The 19486-nt window shown below is 35.6% G+C and overlaps 1 protein-coding gene across 1 annotated transcript; it reads left to right on the plus strand.

Moving 5' to 3' along the window:
* Positions 1-5231: 5231 nt before the first annotated feature.
* On the plus strand, positions 5232-18158 carry LOC143562054 (ADP-ribosylation factor GTPase-activating protein AGD12-like). Its single transcript, XM_077049974.1, has 8 exons — positions 5232-5391; positions 15083-15164; positions 15391-15466; positions 15557-15717; positions 16333-16456; positions 16536-16652; positions 16768-16863; positions 17741-18158. Exons 1-8 carry the CDS (start codon positions 5232-5234, stop codon positions 18014-18016), a joined length of 1092 nt encoding a protein of 363 aa, XP_076906089.1. The 3' UTR covers positions 18017-18158.
* Positions 18159-19486: the final 1328 nt, after the last annotated feature.

A 19486-nucleotide genomic window follows, 5' to 3' on the forward strand; every position in this document is an offset into this window, starting at 1 on the left:
TGGGTAATGACCCATGTAGTATCCATATTTAAGAAAATGGGTTAAAAGTATGAGAATGGATGAGAGCTTGACAAGTGACATATAGTAGTAGGTATTTATTAGAGTAGTAAGATTTTATCTTAATTCAATATATAACATCTATTTAATATTTTTATTTAAGTTAAAATATAAATATATTTCTTTTCATCTTAAAAATATATTTTACTTAAGCCTCTTTTATTTAATGAGACCAACCCTACAAACCACATTTTACCGTATTCTTGTTCTTTAAAGCCTCTTCTCCATGGTTGTCTGCTTTTGCGGGAATTTGCGGTTGTGCGAACATCATGGACGGATCGAAAACCCGGTCGACGCTTCTACTCGTGCCCTATGCAAGTAAGTTGTTCACTAATGAAAAATATAGATCGCATTGTACTAAAAGCTAATTTCTTGTCCAGAGGAACAAATGCCATTTTTTTGGATGGATCGACCCACCAATGTGTGCTCGAGCAACAGTTATTATTCCAGGCCTTTTGAACCCAAGAAACAAGCTTCAAACTAAAATTAAGAAATTGGAAGCTCAAAATCGCAACAAGAACTTCTTGATCTTCTTCCTCTGTTTGGCACTAGGGATTTTATTCTTGGTGTATGTGTTTATTATGTTTTAGTTGTGGAATGATAGTAATGCTTATTTTAGTTGTGTAACGGCTTGTGTTTTGGTATTGAAATTAATGAAGGCCGATTATTATCAAAATATATATATCTATGGTTACTTTATTTTGTTAACTCAAGAACAAATATTTATTAACAAAATTCATAACTGAAAAGTCATAATAATACTAAGTCTACTTAAATTAGTTAATAAAAATACAATAATAAAAAACCAGAATTACATCACGATTACTTCCAATGAGCATCATCGTTTAACCATTCGGAATCTGAATTGTGCTCGCATGGGTATTTGTCTTATGCATATGTCTTTCTCACAACCTTTTAATCTATGTATTTGTCTTTCTCACAACCTAAAAACACAAAATACACCACTAGCAGCAGACAGAGGCGAACAACATCCTCGTTTGTCAATTGGTGTTCATTATCAACCAAAAAGTCATTAAACCCTCAACATTTATCTGTTGGGGCAAATTAACTCTTAGTCTAAAGGAGTCACCAACAACATCATCATCTGAATTATGCCCAAATGTCAAACCAGTAATCAACGCAAATTGTCTAGGCCTGAAACAAACAGGGCTGTTCAAACCAATATCATAGTAAATACCATCAAATTCGGGATCGTTACTTGCATAGTGTTCGTTAATTAAAAAGGCGTGTATAAGACACATGTCTGGTTTAGTTTTCTCAACAAAAATCCATTGAGAAAAACACGGTTGATTCCAAATCTTTACCCTATCATAGTTAACTTTATTATTTTCCTCAATTCCTTCACACCTTTCCAATTAACTCTAGTGTGCAGATCAGCCTAAATAGGTTTTAAAAACAAAAGTAAGTATAAATCAATAGTTTTAGAAACCCTAATACAAATCGACAAGTATAAATTGAATAGGACAAATAGATTGAAGGGAGATTGAATACCAATTGATCCACTAACCTTAAACAAAGCCATTGAAATGGAAAACAACACGTGCCTTCAGATCCGGTGGATAGTGGTCCCGACCAAGAACACTTTGGTCTCTTCCGGTTGAGACGAAACCTTTTGCACGTGATTTTGACTTGAAGGCTGGGTCCAATTGCGTCCCAGAGTATATAAAGTAAGCCAGATGTTTCAAGAGAGAGAGAAGATGTTAGAGAGCCCATGGTTTTGGAACATTGTACTTTTCCCCAATTTTTAATTATAGAGTCTTCCATACTTTTATATAGGCTTCATACTTTATTTAATATAGAGCCCATGGCTTTGAAATAGTGTACTTTTCCCCAATTTTGAATTATAAAGTCTTCAATACTTTTATACAGGCTTCCTACTTTATTTAATGTAACACGTTTTTAATTTAAAGATTTTAAAATATATATTTTTCCTTCCTTTTAAACATGCCTAGGTTAAAATCAAGGGAACCGAGGTGGCCTTTCATGATTAACTTTTTTTTTTATTATTATTATTATTATTATTATTATTATTATTATTATTATTATTATTATTATTATTATTATTATTATTATTGTTGTTGTTGTTGTTATTATTATTATTACATCAAAATTTTGTACCTATTATAAACAACTCAATACCAACTCATTTCACCTACAACCGACACACTCATTTACATGTAAAATGTATTCTGCCCCAAGTACTCCTCCGGAGGATGTGTTACAAATATATTGCTTTGCCATACCAAACAATCATCCGGTTGTAGGTCCCGCTAACCAGCCACCTAAACCTGCTAATCATCCTGTTGAAGTCCCTTCTAACCAGTCACCTGAACCTGCTAATCATCCGGTTGAAGTCCCTCCTAACCAGTCACCTGAACCTGCTAACCAGCCACCTGAACCTGCTAATCATCCTATTGAAGGTCTTGATAACCAGCCACAATTAAGTAAATAAAATATTTTATGCATCAGCTAGCATGTGTTGCTGATTTTTTTTCAAACTGTTTTACAGGTAATGAAGGATAGCCGCTCGAAGAACGAAGTTGACATCTAGGCTATCTGATGGCTCAGATCATTTTTGATATATGATAAACTTAAATGGTGGTTTGTATAAAACAAGTAATCTTTGGTAAACATTAATGGGTATTTTATAATCCCGTCTTTTGGCATGTAAATATTAATACTTTAATCCATGCTAATATTTCCGTAATTAATCCGCAACTCAGATTTATTTACAAAAACGGTATCAACTGTTGGTCACACGTCCAGCCCTATGATTGGGGGTGTGACAAGTTGGTATCAGAGTCATCGGTCTTAGCGAATTAGGTTTTAACTAATAATACCTAAGCTTCGATCCAAGTGAATTAGAATTATTATTATTATTATTATTTATTTTATATAACTAGGGATAAGATAGGCCGGTAAACCTTTTCTATCCCTCCTCAATCTAAACCACCCATAAATGTCATTCAAGAAAATGATGGAAGGCTTTATGCGAGACGCAAGGAGAGCTGGATGCCCCGAACCCCTTCCAAAAGACAATATGAGTGAAGACTATTATGAAGCTTTCTTTAACCAAGATCATCCAATTTACCGACCCACCCATGTATACTTTCCTGGAACACAACAACTACCGATCAACCTATCAAATGATCCACCGAGGCAGCAGTAAGAAGCCCCAAGAACTTCAAGTTACCATCCATCGAGCATACAGGAGTATCATCCGTCCAACATTCCGATGTATCACCCATCCGACATTTTGATGTATCACCCATCCGACATTCCGATGTATCATCCATCCAATATCTCGACGTACCATCCATCCAATGAATTGCTAGCTAACAAACAAATCAAAGTAGAGCCTGAGTCCGACTCTTCCGACTGGATGCAATGCCACACCTGAAACCTCTGCCTACAACTCGGTTGATTCTCACCCCAACACCTACAAAGGACCTTCTCAAAGGCCAAAGATGAGACATGAGAGTCATTCAACCATACGAGAGTTATCACATAGACCCTTTAGTGGCTGATACAGCAAAGGCCATGGAAGAATAGAAGACCCGGAGGAAGAGGAAGACCCCGAAGAAGAGGAAAATCCAAATGAAGAAATCTCCGAAGAAATAAGTACACCTCAAGAAGAACCTTTATCTAACTCAAAATGTGATTGTCCGCCCAATGGAGGATGTCAACATCCATTCTTCCACATGAGTCCACGTTATGATTCTGAAGACCCGTATGTGCAATACATTCAAAGAACCAGAAACCAGTTTCCACCAAATTTCCCACCTTTTCAAGGAAGAATACCTTCGATTGAGGAACAAGCTAATGAAATCCATCAACAAGAGGAAGCCGTAGAAGCATTTTTCAACCAAGCATTTGAGGCACCCTCATCGTCGTATCCGAAGAATCACTATGACATCGTTATGATGGGATACGTGACCCACCGCCTCAGTACGATTATTTGAATGTGATCCCGCAATATCAAGAAGAACATCTCGACCGAGCTCTGCATGAGACCGATGAGTTGAGGAAGAAGGTTGCCAAAGATGGAAACAAAAATAAGAAGATGGGAGACAAAGTTCTCCACAAGTGCAATAAGATGAAGAAGATGGTCAAGAAGTTCATGAAGGATTAGAGGGTGTGATCAAGTGTTCGTTGTTATGTAATCGTTATGTGTTTAAATAATAAAGACGATAAATCATTCTCATATGTGTTTAAATAATAAAGACGATATATATAAATGCGTGTAATGTGACGATGTATATATCTTTTAAAGATATATATATATATATATATATATAAATGTATATAAATAAAAGAATAAAAATGTGAATTAAGAAAAGAATATAATTATTTCATAAATGTCGAATCAAGAAAATCCTCATAACGCGGAAGCTTCTCGAAAAGGGGAAGATAACCGCGCCCAAAACAAACAAGATGAAAGAATACCCGAACAATACATGAAACAAATTCAAGAAATGATAACTAAAGCCGTGAGAGCCGAGTCACACATTAGAACCCAATATTGGCAAACTCACTCTACCAAACATTCTCGAAAATCTATAAATCCCAAATCCCATCCTAAACCGTCTCACCTCGAAGAGAGTGTACACGAATCGAATGCTGGAGGAGAGTTTAATCGAAAGTTTAACAAGCTAAAAGTTGATAGTTGTTCATTCAAGGATTTCAAAAACTTTGGTCCTAAAGAATTCTATGGCGACAAAGGCGCCATTGCAATATTAAGGTGGCTGGAAGAGACAGAGTCGATTGTGATCATCAGCAAGTGCGCCGGGTAACAGAAGATTCAATACACGGCGCAAATGTTCAAGGGTGAAACTTAAGAGTGGTGGAACAATCTTATCATGAGCAAAGGAAGACAAACGTTGTACAATCTGTTGTGGGAAGATTTCAATGAGATGGTGCTAACGAAATTCTGTCCGATGCATGAAACCGATCAAATCCAATCCAAGTTCCTCAATCATAAAGTTATTGGAACCAATCTTCGTGAATATAACACCCAATTTCACGAATACTGTCGACTTGTGCCCCAGCTGGTGAGGCCTGAATCCAGCAAAGTAACTCGATATATATGGGGACTCCCGTGAGAAATTCGCGACATGATGAGGTCTCACTTGCCTCAAACCACTGATTCCACGATGGAATTGGCTGCTTATCTGATGAACGGTTTAATTTGCAATAAAGAGGAAGATAAGAAAGCAGTGCCGTCAAGCGACCACATTAAAGTTGGAGGTGCCCGATTCAAGGGAAAAGGTGTAGATCAAGGAAAATGTGGATTCAATTCCAACTACACCCAATGTAAAATATGCAAGTATACCACAAAGTTAAATGCCACTTTGCTCCATCTGCAACTGTTTGTGACTCGTGTGATATACCCGGCCACGTAACAACCGATTGTTGGAAAAAGATGATGACTTGTTACAATTGCAAGGAAATGGGACACCTCAATTTTGAGTTCCCCAAGAACAAACTCATTGTTGGAGGTGCGGGTGGAAGTGGCCAAAAGAATGAAGCGAAGAAATAAAATGCTCGTGTCTTCGTTCTTGACACCAAGAAAGCGGCCGACATGCCGGAAACCATCACCGGTACGTTCTTAGTTAACGGCACATATGCTAGAGTTTTATTTGATTCAGGTGCCAATCTAAGTTTTGTAGATTAGAGCTTTTGTAGTCTATTAAACGAACCTATAAAGAAATTAAATAAAACTTTAAGCATCGAGACCGCTAGTGGTGAAATCGTTAAAATCTCCGAAGTTTTAGAAAACGGAAAAATCTTGTTAGCCGGTTACATTTTACCCATTCAATTGTTACCTATGACTCTTGCTGGTTTTGATGTAGTACTTGGTATGGACCGGTTATCCAATAATCATGCCCGTATCATTTGTAATAGCAAAACCATTGAACTTCGAGCCCTTGATAAACGAACCTTTCGAATTGAAGGGGACAAAGACGCTGGGCAAGTTAGCATAATCTCTATGATTAGGGCTAATAATTGTTTAAATCAAGGATGCTTAGCATTCATTGTCTATGTCACCGAAGAATCCAAACCAAAGGAAATAAATGACGTGCCTATTGTCTCTGAATTCTCTGACGTCTTTCCCGACGAGTTGCCAGGAATTCCTCCCGATCGAGAATTCGAATTTAGAATAGATCTCATGCCTAGAACCGCTCCAATCGCCAATGCCCCGTATTGATTGGCTCCAACCGAAATGAAAGAACTAAAGAAACAACTAGACGAGCTACTCGAGATAGGTTTCATCCGTCCAAGTTCATCACCGTGGGGAGCGCCGATTATCTTTGTAAAAAAAGGATGGATCAATTCAAATATGTATCGACTACCGAGCCTTAAAGAAAGTAACCATCAAGAATCGATACCCTTTACCCCGAATTGACGATCTATTCGACCAACTGTAAGGAGCTACCTACTTCTCTAAGATAGTTCTTCGTTCTGGTTATCATCAACTCAAAGTTCAATACGAAGATATTCTGAAAACCGCGTTCCGAACAAGGTATGGACATTATGAGTTCACGGCCATGCCGTTTGGTCTAACTAATGCCCCAGCCGTGTTTATGGATATGATGAATCGAATCTGTAAACCTTATTTGGATAAATTTGTTATCGTATTCATCGACGACATACGTATTTATTCTAAGTCAAAGGAAGATCATGAAACACATCTCATAATCTTGCCTGAATTACTTAGAAAGAGAAATTATACCCCAAATTCTCGAAATGTGAATTTTCGCTTTACGGAGTAAAATTTCTTGGTCACATCATAAACGTGAATGGAATTCAAGTAGATCCCGCAAATATTGAAGCCATCTCAAAGTGGGAGATTCCAAAATCATCAACCGAGATTCGAAGTTTCTTAGGTTTGGCCGGTTATTATCGTAGGTTCATTGAAAATTTCTCCTGAATTGTTGTTCCTCTAACTTCGTTAACTCGTAAGAATATCAAGTATGAATGGGGAACCAAACTGTCGGTCCCCATATGATCACTCAAACACTCAATATTAATGTCGCAACCCACACAGTAATGTGTCGACAAGAGGGTTAACGACTTGCTATTTAGGGTAAGAACAAAAGTATGTTAACGTCGGAATCACTAACACACAAGATTGCTGCTTAATAATTGTAAATATAACAAACACATATTCTAATTCAAAAGATTTCCATTTATAGAATACTCAATACAAATGAAAAACAATTAGGGTTTCAATAAGGAATGTTTGATCCGTACAGTTCTTAGGACAACGTCACACTCAAATAAGGAATAATCCGTATGTCTGAAAAGTGTGTTGCCTGTGTATTGTGTGCGTTGTGGAGGTGTGCCCTAGATTATTCTATTTATAGGCCAGCCTCATGACAGCTATCATTTCTTCTAGAAACCCTAATGATTGATACATAATCAGAAAATCATATTACAAAAGGTTTTAAGTGTAAAGCAGGTCTTCGAGTAAGCTTTACAGCTTTTGTCATCTTCGAGCAGACCTGGTATCCAAAGTGTGTCGAGGAACAGTTCTCCGGGTAAACTTTACTTAAAATATTTTTCTTATAAAATATTCACCTAGCAAACTTCAATCTTCTTGATCATAGCAAACTTTGCTCGATATGGTCCTACGAGCAAACTGTTCTTCATGAATCCCTACAACTCTTATTAAAAGATAACTTATTAAGCAAACCAAAGTGTGCTGGTAACACTGTTTGACTTGTGCTGGAAGCACTATAACTTGCTCGGAGTTGAACCTTGCTAAAGAAAGTCCTTAGAATAATTCCGGATCAAATTTCTTCAAGCATGCTCGGATTACTGTTTATTAATCAAACCTTGTTAGATCTTCCAAAATACTTGGCTTCATTAGCTTGGTTCAGTCAAGAGTTTGCTAGTAAGCAAATCATGCTTGACTTGAAGAACACCTTTGCTAGATGAAGTGAACCCTGCTCGGATTAACAGTTAAGAAGACTTCTAGAAGATAACCTTGTTTGGAGAGCAAAATACCTTGCTAGGATAAGAAAAACCTTGATGGGAGGTCCAAGTGTACTCAGTATCCATACTTAGCCATATTTGGAAAGTGTTGAGAAGATTCCAATCTCCCTTAAGTCTTTTCACATCAAATCTTCGACCCAAAACAAACAACAAAAGGCGTTTGATATGCTCAAACTAAAACTCACCAATGAACCTATACTGGCCTTGCCAAAAGGTACTAAGGATTTTGTTGTCTTTAGTGATGCGTCTAATTCTGATTTGGGATGCGTACTAATGCAACGAAAGAAAGTAATCGGTTATGCTTCTTGTCAACTCAAGGTATACGAAAAGAACTACACAACTCACGATCTAGAGTTAGGCGCCATAATTTTAGCATTAAAGTTAAGGAGGCACTATCTCTATGGAGTCAAATTCGTCATGTACACTGACCACAAAAGTTTAAAACATATCTTCGAACAAAAAGAACTCAACATGCTTCAAAGGCGCTGGATGGAAATATTAAATGACTATGACATTGAAATTGTTTATCATGAAGGCAAAGCCAACGTTGTGGCTGACACCTTGAGTCGTAAAGAGCATGAGAAACCAAAATGAGTTCGAGCTCTACGACTAGAACTCCAAGTAGACCTAGTCGAGAAAATCAAATCCACCTAACTTCAAGCGATTGATGAAAACAAGATCTCCGACGAAAAATGTAACGACACCATTGACTCATTAGTCAAAGGTGACGATGATATACTTAGTCTTGGAAACAGGATTTGGGTACCGATCGTTGGAGACTTGCGTGAAAAGATCTTGAGCGAAGCTCACAAATCCAAGTACATGATGCACCTTGATAATTACAAAATGTATCAAAACCTTAAACCAAACTACTGGGGGAGCGGAATGAAAAATGACATCGCTTTGCATGTTGCAAAATGTTTGACGTGTTTGAAAGTCAAGGCTGAACATGAAAAGCCCTCGGGGTTGCTTCAGCAACCCGAACTCCCTGTTTGGAAATGGGAAATGATAACTACGGACTTCATCACGAAACTCCTGAGAACCACTCGTCAGCATAATGCAATTTGGGTTATTGTCGATAGGTTAACCAAGTCCGCACATGTTATACCTATCAACGACACATATTCGATGGATAGATTAGCATGAATCTATGTGAACAACATCGTTGCTTTGCATGGAGTGCCTCTGTCTATCATATCTGATTGAGACAGTCGTTTTACGTCTCATTTCTGGAAAAGTTTTTAACAATCGTTAGGAACTCAACTAAACCTTAGCACTGCCTATCATCCTCAATCCGATGGGCAAAGCGAAAGAACAATTCAAACGCTTGAAAATATGCTTCGTGCTTGTGTGATTGACTTAGGTGGAAGTTGGGAAGACCATCTTCCCCTAATGGAATTTTTGTATAACGATAGTTATCACACGAGTATTCAAGCCGCACCGTTCGATGCGTTATACGGCTGAAAATATATAACGTCGGAGTGCTGGTCTGAAACTGGAGATAATAAATTATCTGGATCCGAGATAGTCCAAAAAACCACTGACAAGGTGCTGCAAATTCGAGAAAGACTTAAGACGGCGTGAGGCCGACAAAAAAATTACGCTGATATCCGTCGTAAGACGTCAGAGTTCAATGTAGGCGATAGAGTCTCACTGAAAGTTTCACCTTGGAAAGGTGTCGTTCGCATTGGCAAGAAAGGAAAGTTAAGTCCTCGTTTCGTTGGACCTTTTAAAATACTCGATCGAATCGGTACTGTCGCTTACCGCCTGCGACTACCTGAAGAAATGAAAGGGATACACGATGTATTCCACGTCTCTAATCTACATAAATGTCTAGTCGATGAATCTTTGTTGATGCCCTTAAAATATGTTGAAATAAATGAAAACCTTAAGTTCATAGAACAACCTTTACAAATCGAAGATTCTAAAACAAAGAAACTTAAAAGACGTAATTTGAATTAGTCAAAATAAGATAGGCCTCTCGAAGAGGCCCCGAGTACACTTGGGAATTAGAATCCGAAATGAAGAAAAAGTATCCTCACTTGTTCTAAGAAGCTAATCTTGCGGACAAGATTCATTTCAAGGTGGGAGGATGTAACATCATGAAAATATCGGATCAAAATTTACAAGTATTCAAAGTTAGAGGACTTAAAATGAAAAATCTGATTTCTTGACCCATCGCGATACGTGACGGGTGATCCATTGGGAAACTAATCGGTTTATCTTGTGGAATTATATGACTACGTTTACTCGTATTATGGCAGGTATGAAAATCTAGAAGATGGAATTATGAGAACGTGGGCGAAAACGGTGAAGAAAACGGACGTGGAACGAAGAAACTATGAAGAAATCAAGAATCAATGATTGAGAGTGAAGCCATTGTTGCTTACGGTGCCCAACGTAAGCTATGGTGGGGTCTGGAAGATTATAACTGCCATAAGGCAGCTTTGCCATACCGTGGACTTTAAGGAAGCCACCGTAAGCTTTGATGGCCATCGTAGCTTACGGTGGGCGCGGCATAGAAATTGTAACTGCCATTATAACTCATATTTTTGGACGGCTTTTGGGATTATTATCACATTTTTTTTTATCTAAGGGCGATTTTGAGAGATTATTGATCAATTGTGAGTGTGGTAATCATTAAACACTTGTTTTTTTTAATTCGTATGACTATTATAATCGAAGGGATGACGAACCAAATCATGCTCGACTAAATTCCTTTATGTTTTCCCTCGGATTGTAAGGTTTATTATGTTTGTTTGGTTGAATGTTTAGACTATTTCTGAGATATTAGTTTGATCTTATTGATTAAATTATTATGGTGTTGATGAATTGATTGTTAATTTGTTAGTTTATTGAGTTTGTGTTCTAAGCATTCAATTCTTGGTTTTGTATGTAATCGAGATTAATCGGGAGGGACTCGAGATTAGATAATCTAATTGATATTTGAGTGATTACCTTGTGTTATATAATCCAAGTACTTGATCTTCAATTATCGTAATCGTTTACATGAACACGAACTTTATCTATTGTTCATCTCAGTTCAAACATTAACTGTAACATTCATGGAAACCTGAAACTGAGGGAAGACATATTTTCTCATATTGATTTTAAACTTGTTAAATTGTTTTTAGTTCTTATTGTTAAATCACATCAAACAACCAAATCAGTGAATTTACTTTTTGCACTTAGTTTAATTTAGATAAATATTATAGCTACTCAGTAACGCATTTTCCATAAACTCCCTGTGTTCGATACCCGCTTACTGCTATATATATATATATATATATATATATATATATATATGTTTTATATAATTAGTTAAATAATACTATAATAATAGTTAAGTAACTTGATAAACGAAATAAAATTTCCCGAATATCGAAATGGGTCGGATGTTTAATTAAAATAATAATTTTAAAAAAATCCGAGTTGTTACAATTACCACTAATACTTCACTTGGTCCATGTCAATATTAGAATTTATGTTTTTTTCCTCAACCAAGCCCTTACAAGAATGACAATTCCCGGCTTATCATCTAGCTCGGAACTTGGCGGCTCTTTTAAAGATTCATAATTTATCAACCAAGCCCTTGCAAGAGTGGCAGTTCCCCAGCTTATCGTCAAGCTCGGAACTTGTTGTCTATTTTAAGATTCGCCAAGGCCTCACAAGACTAGCAATTTCTCGGCTTATCGTCAAGCTTGGCACTTGGGGTATCTTTTGAGAGTATTATAACATTCCTCATCAAGTGATAAATGCACCATAATCATTACTTATTAAAAGCCAATCACATGTTTAACTAAAATTATTAAACTTCAATTATGACTCATTATTAAACCAAGATGATACCATGAAAGTTTAGCCAAAAGTAAGCATGGTGTTATACATCAAAGTAATAGATACACGCATGATCATATTGAAACAATCTAACCAATTTGGATAACTAATCCTTGATGCTAATGACTTCTTCGAAGAGTTTAATCTCCTTAATCTTCAAAAGTTAGATGAATGATATAATTCCTTTATTAATGGTGGTGAAAAGAGGTGCTTGAAGAGGAGTAAATGAGGTTGTAAGGTGTATTAAATGTGGAAGATGAGCATTTAGTTAAGAGGAGTGTTGCATGTTGTTTAAGTGGTTTAGAGTAATATATGGTGTATATGACATGGCATTATTGGATTAGTGGGTATTGGGTACACTGAGTGATCACCCCTCTTGCCTTACGAGCATCCACAATAATGAAAGATTATATTAACAAACAACTCAGCATCATCACCATTTTATTTTCACTCATCTTCCATCTTCCTTTATTTATTCACTTTCCTCTTTTTCACTCACAAGAATTTGTAGGTGTTTGTGATTCCAAACACTTTGCGTTCTCTCTCCTCCATGTAAACACATTCAATGATGGACATTAATTAGGTTGTAGATTTAATTTGTGAATCCAACATATATCACATAGGAGCATTGGAGAATAGAGATGCCCTAAGCAACACTAAACCCAAGTTTATGAAACAAACCAATTTCAATTAGTACAATAGAAACCCGACTAATTAATGCCCAAGATTAATATCTTAATTAATTGCTTAAACCGATAAAACACCAAATATTATTAGATCACAAAGTTAGCCCAATAACACTAAAATTATATTGATAACATTAAAGTTACCAACTACACAAATGGTTTCTGAATCTTACTATAATCACAACATTGGAATTCAAGTTTAAAAACACGCGTGTTTAAGTTATGTGCATTTAAAAGCTTATAAACATTAAAGTTACCAACTACACAAATGGTTTCTTAATCTTACTCTAATCACAACATTGGAATTCAAGTTTAAAAACACGCGTGTTTAAGTTACGTGCATTTAAAAGCTTATAAACGGCCCAATCCCAATCAGTTATGTCATTATACTTTTAAAGTGTCTCAATTATGAACCTCAACTTTCAATGAGTTACTTAGTGTAAGTTTTTACCTTTGCCACATGTGTTGTTGGAACCCGATACACTCCCTTGCCTCGCGCTTAATCCAACTAACATTTAACAGCTAAGACAAAGATCACACCTATATAATTTAGGGGGGGGGGGGGGTGTTTGAGATATCTTATTTTTGCCTCTTTGTTACTTTTTCCAAAAGTTATAAAATTTTGTGACTTAGGGGGTGTTTGGGATTCCTTATTTTACCTCTTTATGACTTTTCATTAAGTTTATAAGTTACAACATTGTAACTTATGGAACTTTTCCTCTCACATCAAAAGCAATCTCAAACACCTTATTATTTTTCAAAAAGTTAATAAGTTATAAGTTGGTAAAATAAGCAATCCCAAACACCCTCTTAATCAACTTATTTTCTCACAAAATAAATAACCCTAAACACTATTTAACTTTTCAAAAAATTAATAAGTTATAAGTTGACTAAAATAAACAATCCCAAACACTCTTAAATTGATTGTAAACATAGCATATGTCTATTCTTGTAGTATAATATGCATAGCCTATTCTTGTAATTTACTTAAAAAAAATAATATAGAAACTGAAACATATATTGAATAGGAAAAAAAATGCTAAAATGGAAGCCAACCTCTTGCATTCATGGAAGCAAAGATCTTATTATTCAAAAAGAAACAAAACATAAACATAAACATAAACATAAACAACAACCTCTGTTTTGTTCCACATTTTGTTCCACATTTGTTAAAAATCTTGTCGTTTAGGAGCTTGCATGATTCTGTCCTCTGTTTCTCATGCAACAGGACGTATCACATTGGTAAAAAACACATCTTCCAATCCATCAACCATTTATTGCATGCATGTTCATCATAATTTCAATTGCATTTCATTATATTTACCTTAGATTTTCGATCAAGATTCTCTCGATAACCTACGACCGTTAATCCATGATTGCTTTAAATCTGTTTTGTTTTGATGTTTCATGTGCATTTTCAATTTTGATTGATCCTTGGAATAATAATAATAATAATAATAATAATAATAATAATAATAATAATTAGATTTATGCTTTCCCAAAGGTTGCTTTGAATGAAACATGTTTGGTTTCATAATTTATTTATTTTTTTTCTGGATTTTCATTTAGGAAAGAGGAGTACTTTGTTTTGAGAAGTGAAACAAGTTTGGTTGATGATTGATTGTGGGTTGCAAGCAGACCAATGAGTTCTGGTATGTATCATCATAATTCCTACACCCTTTTTTATTTTGATAATTGGTTTTTGGCCTCTAGGGTTTTCCATCACAATCCAATTGCTTATTAATTAACATAACTAATTCCAATTTGGAGACTGTGGCTTGAAGTTGATTATTGCAATATAAGTTGAGTGTTTGTGTAGACCGATTATGATGTTCTTAGTATTTAGGGTCAAAATAATCAATTTTCAGAGACCACCATGTCTGCCTATGTGATGTCACGTCATATGGGCGGTATAATGTCGAATCAAGTTTGCACACCAGAGTTTGCCGAATCATACAATGGTCAATACACATGGTATGACTTTGTTAATGGTCACATTAGTTATTTATGTGTTAGTCAAACACATTAGATGGTTTGTATGACATGGCGAAAAATGGTCATTCACGGTGTATGACTTTGTCAATGGTCACATCAATAATTTACGTGTCAAGAAAAACACTATGCATGTCATATGACAGGGCTACAAAATGGTCATGCATGGCGTATGACTTTCTAAGTGATCATATCAGTCATTTATATGTCAGCGAAACACATCATGCACGTTGCATAATTTGGCGAACACCTTCTCATGCGTCCCCCCACATACGACCATGTGACTAAATATTTGCCTCCATACGACCTATATGGCCATCTTTTGCATGACCATGCGGCCTGTATCAAACCTTGGGGGTGTGTGGATAGTGTGTAAGTGATGTTTCTTTAGACAAGCCGTTTTGAAAAAAAAGGTTAGGAGACAGATTTTATATGATTCTATTCTGATATATAGAATATTTGTTTTGTTGATTCCATATTTGATTATGCAGGTAAGAAAAAATTAAAAGAACTACTGCAGCAAAGTGATAATCGTACTTGTGCTGATTGTGGTGCGCACGACCCTAAATGGGCGTAAGTGCCTTACTGTGTCTATTAGTTGTTAGACTTGTAAATAACCAGTGCACCTAAATATATTTCACAAAAACCTGAGGAATTATTCATAGTGACTTCTAACGTTCACATGTGAAATGTAAAAAAAGATGGGATGAAATATGATCTTGACAGAACACTTTTTCGTCGTTTTAACTTTTAACTATTTGTTTATCTCAATATAACATATATTTTTAATAAATTTCAGGTCATCCACCATTGGAGTGTTTATATGCTTAAAATGCTGTGGTGTGCACAGAAGTCTAGGTCCAAGTATTTCAAAGGTAGGTGATTTTTGATGAAAGTTTACATGCTCATTGAGTCATTTCTATACTTTTCTTTTGGGCTGATGAATTATGAAATGGTCTGGACAGGTTTTATCAGTGACGATTGACGAATGGGCCGATGAAGAAATTGAGGCCATGGTTGAAGTTGGAGGCAATGATTCTGCAAATTCAATTTATGAGGCCCACGTGCCCGAAGGAGTTAAGCCCGGGCCTGATGCTAGTCCTGAGCAACGCGCAAAGTATATTAGGTAAAATAGAATATAAAAACAGACCGAACGAGTTATCATTTCTGTCATTATCTTGGATGGAATATTAATCACCACGCGTATTGTGTTATGTGATCCAGTTCATTCTTTTTGATGCTTATATCAACTTAAATAGCATTATTTTTGGCTAAACTTTAACTTGTGTACCTTCTAAATTACTTTATATTAGTTTTTAATGGTAATCAGATAATGTAAAAGAAAAACCAAAGTGCTGACAGTGTTTTGGCCCTCCTTCAAAAGCCGTTAGGGGTGTAAACGAGCTGAGCCGAGCCCGAGCTCGAGCTCTGCTCATTTATTATTTATTAAGTAATTTATATGCATTTATAATTATTTTTTAATATATTTTAGTTATAATATATAGATTTAACATAGTATATTTTTTTTAGTTATTTTTAACATAACCTTATACACAATACTAATTATAATCTAGATATATATGTAATATATTAAAGCAAGCCAACTCAAGCTCGATAAGTGAATCTTAGGCTTGGGCTCGTTTATTGAACAAACTTATTTTTAGGGTCGGACTTGTTTACACCGTAAGATTTTGGTGCTTGCATATGCATAGTAATATATACCATGCCATTTACTGTTTAGGTCAAAGTATGAGTTTCAAGAATTCTTAAAACCAAGTTTAAAGATCTCAAATAATAAGGCAAGTCCAACAGAAAAGAATAGTTTTCATGCTCCAACTTCAAGTTCAAATCCACCACCGAAACCCGTTAGTGCACAATACTCAGGTCTTTTAATGTTTTATCATATTATATTTTTCATCTTATTTTTTAAAACAAAATAACAAGGTATGCCCGGATGGAGCTATTGGTCACTTGAAGATCACCATTCTTCAAGGCGCAAATCTTGCTGTCCGCGATATGCTTTCGAGTGACCCGTATGTGGTTCTTCAACTAGGAGATCAGGTTGGTGTTTTGTTTTATTCAAATTTTTTTATATCTATGAGTCTATATATAATTATGATGCTTGTTTGTTCCTTGTATTTTCTTTTGGGCTGCAATTTACTCTTACATTTATTAGAGGGTCCAAACAGCCATCATTAGGAGCAATTTAAATCCAATTTGGAATGAAGAGCTAATGCTTTCGGTCCCTGAGGACTATGGGCCCGTTAAATTGGTAACCCGATGCTCTTTTCACTTTCTTTGTTTATTGTATTTTCTATGATTCGAATTTCGTTGATACTTCATCTAACTTTTAGTAAAGGTTAGAGGGGGCAAAATGGACATTCTAGGCCGTTTATTGAACGGTTCGGGTTAGGTTGAATTGACCTGCAGCCCTTTTTTTGTCTAATATAAAAATTATGATTATGAAAACAATAGCATTACTATAATAATGTAATTATTAAAAACTTATTCTATGCATAAAAATAGACTTTTGGGTGACCTTTAATCCATTTGACCCGTTTGCTTTTTTGCTAAAATTTTGGATTCAGCCCGTTTGCTTTTTAGCTAACGTTTTGGATTTGACCTGTTTTCTTTTAAGCTAAATTTTTTTATTTGCCCCATTTTCTTTTAGCTGGAGTTTTGAATTTGACCCGTTTGATTTTTGGCTAAAGTTTTGGGCCCGTTTTCTTTTTAGCTAAATTTTTGGATTCGACCTGTTTGCGTTTTAGCTAAATCTTTGGATTCGACCCGTTTGCTTTTTAGCTAACGTTCTGGATTTTACCCGTTTTCTTTTAAGCTAAATTTTTGTATTTGGCCCGTGTGCTTTTTAGCTAATGTTTTGGATTTGACCCGATTGATTTTTGGCTAAAATTTTGGGCCCGTTTGCTTTTTAGCTAAATTTTTGGATTCGGCCGGGTTGTTTTTTAGCTAAATCTTTGGATTCGGCCCGTTTTCTTCTTCAGCTAAATTTTTGGATTTGACCCGTTTGAGATAAAACACAACACAAATCGACCTGTTCATAACTAAACGGGTCAAATTGCCACTTCTAGTTACTAGAGATTAAACTTACATCCCGATAGAGCCTTAACAGTTTTTCATTGTTGGTGCAGCAAGTTTTTGATTATGATAGATTCTCTGCTGATGATATAATGGGGGATGCAGAAATCGACATCCAACCGATGATGACATCAGCATTGGCGTATGGGGACGCGTCAATGTTTGGGGATATGCAGATAGGGAAGTGGCTGAAAGCAAATGACAATGCACTGCTAGAAGATAGCAGTGTAGATATAGTTGATGGGAAGGTAAAACAAGAAGTTTCACTTCAACTGCAGAATGTAGAATCCGGGATAATATATCTTGACATAGAGTGGATACCTCCTTAACGGGTCGGGTTGGTTCACGTGTCTGTATGTGTGTGTGTCTAAAATAAATGTTATCGGTTACATGAATAACCAAAAAGAATGACTTTGTTGTACACCCGTTACTCGTTATTTATGGCATTCTTTCATTCAAGTTTTTGGATACTTAACGCTCAAGGCACATGATCTATCAAACACTTTATTATTGTGATAGAAAACTGACTCAAAAATCGTTACAATAAATCTCTATGATTACACATCTAAAGCCTCTAACCAAGCCCTATATTTATAATCTAACCCTAACTTGGTGACAAAGACGTTACCATATTAACCATATTACAATTAGGAAACTGAACCAACTTGATCTTCACCGTTCTTGTTAGTCCACGTCAATTTTTAGTTTTCAAATTTTCGTGTTCTTTACCGAATATAGAACCTCCTACATAAAATGGTCTAATCGTAATGTAGAACTTAAACCCTTCATGACAATAATATTACTTGCATCTCAAAGAGTGTGCTTGAGAACCAGATAAATAATTAAATAGTTGTATCTTTTGCTTTAACGGTAACAAATAAGACAACTATTTAGCCGCCTACCTCATTCTCATTCTCATTATATATGCAAAGGAATCTGTATACGCATATTATATGATTCTTGTGAATCTATACATGCAATTGGTTTTGTAATGAACGCGTCCCGTACTAATGAATAAACACATTTAATATGCATGTTAACAAGTTCTGCAATATATTTGTGAACAATAGACAGTGTTATACTAAATTCAAGAACACATGAATTGGTCAAACATAAAACAATGATTAATTACCACATGAATTCTACAGGGATGTGAGGCCATTCACATGTGAAGCTCCAACCCGGCTTGACATTTTGAAGGAAGCAGACAAAGTATTAGATGGAGTTGTTCTTAAAAAACATATTTAAAGTAAAATAAATCATTTATTATAGAACACTCCTTATAGATATTTTATATTAAAATAGTTAATACTTTGGACTTACTTGGAATGTTGCAAGTCAAAGTAAAAAAAAAAAACTTGTCATATTCTGATATTCATGATTGGTTTTCTGACTTTAGACTTACCGAACCTATAAAATAACAAATATTTTAAATAAAAAATACAATCAAACCTAAATAAAAAATAAAGTTAGACCAGTGATGCCAATTTCTATCACGAACCGAAACACGAGACGAAAATAATCAGTTTTAAATTGTTGTATATAGTCTGTTGGGCTAGGTTTGGGACGGTATGTTTAATTATACGGGTGGTCTTCAGGTTGACATGGTTAACTAGTTTAATCATACAAGTCAACTCGCCAAATTGTTTGACCAAACCCCGTCAATCCCATTTAACCGATATATTACAACTCATCAACCTGACTAACATGTTTACAACTATTTGCCAACCCTCAACTTGTACGGCATGTTTATGATTTTAAGTGTGTCTAGAATAAGATATTTTTGGCGTAAATAAATA

Source organism: Bidens hawaiensis, unplaced genomic scaffold (genome assembly GCF_021521415.1).
Source record: "Bidens hawaiensis isolate Kalapana, Puna unplaced genomic scaffold, B.hawaiensis_p1.1 tig00020897_1, whole genome shotgun sequence".
In the NCBI taxonomy this organism is placed as follows: Eukaryota; Viridiplantae; Streptophyta; class Magnoliopsida; order Asterales; family Asteraceae; genus Bidens; species Bidens hawaiensis.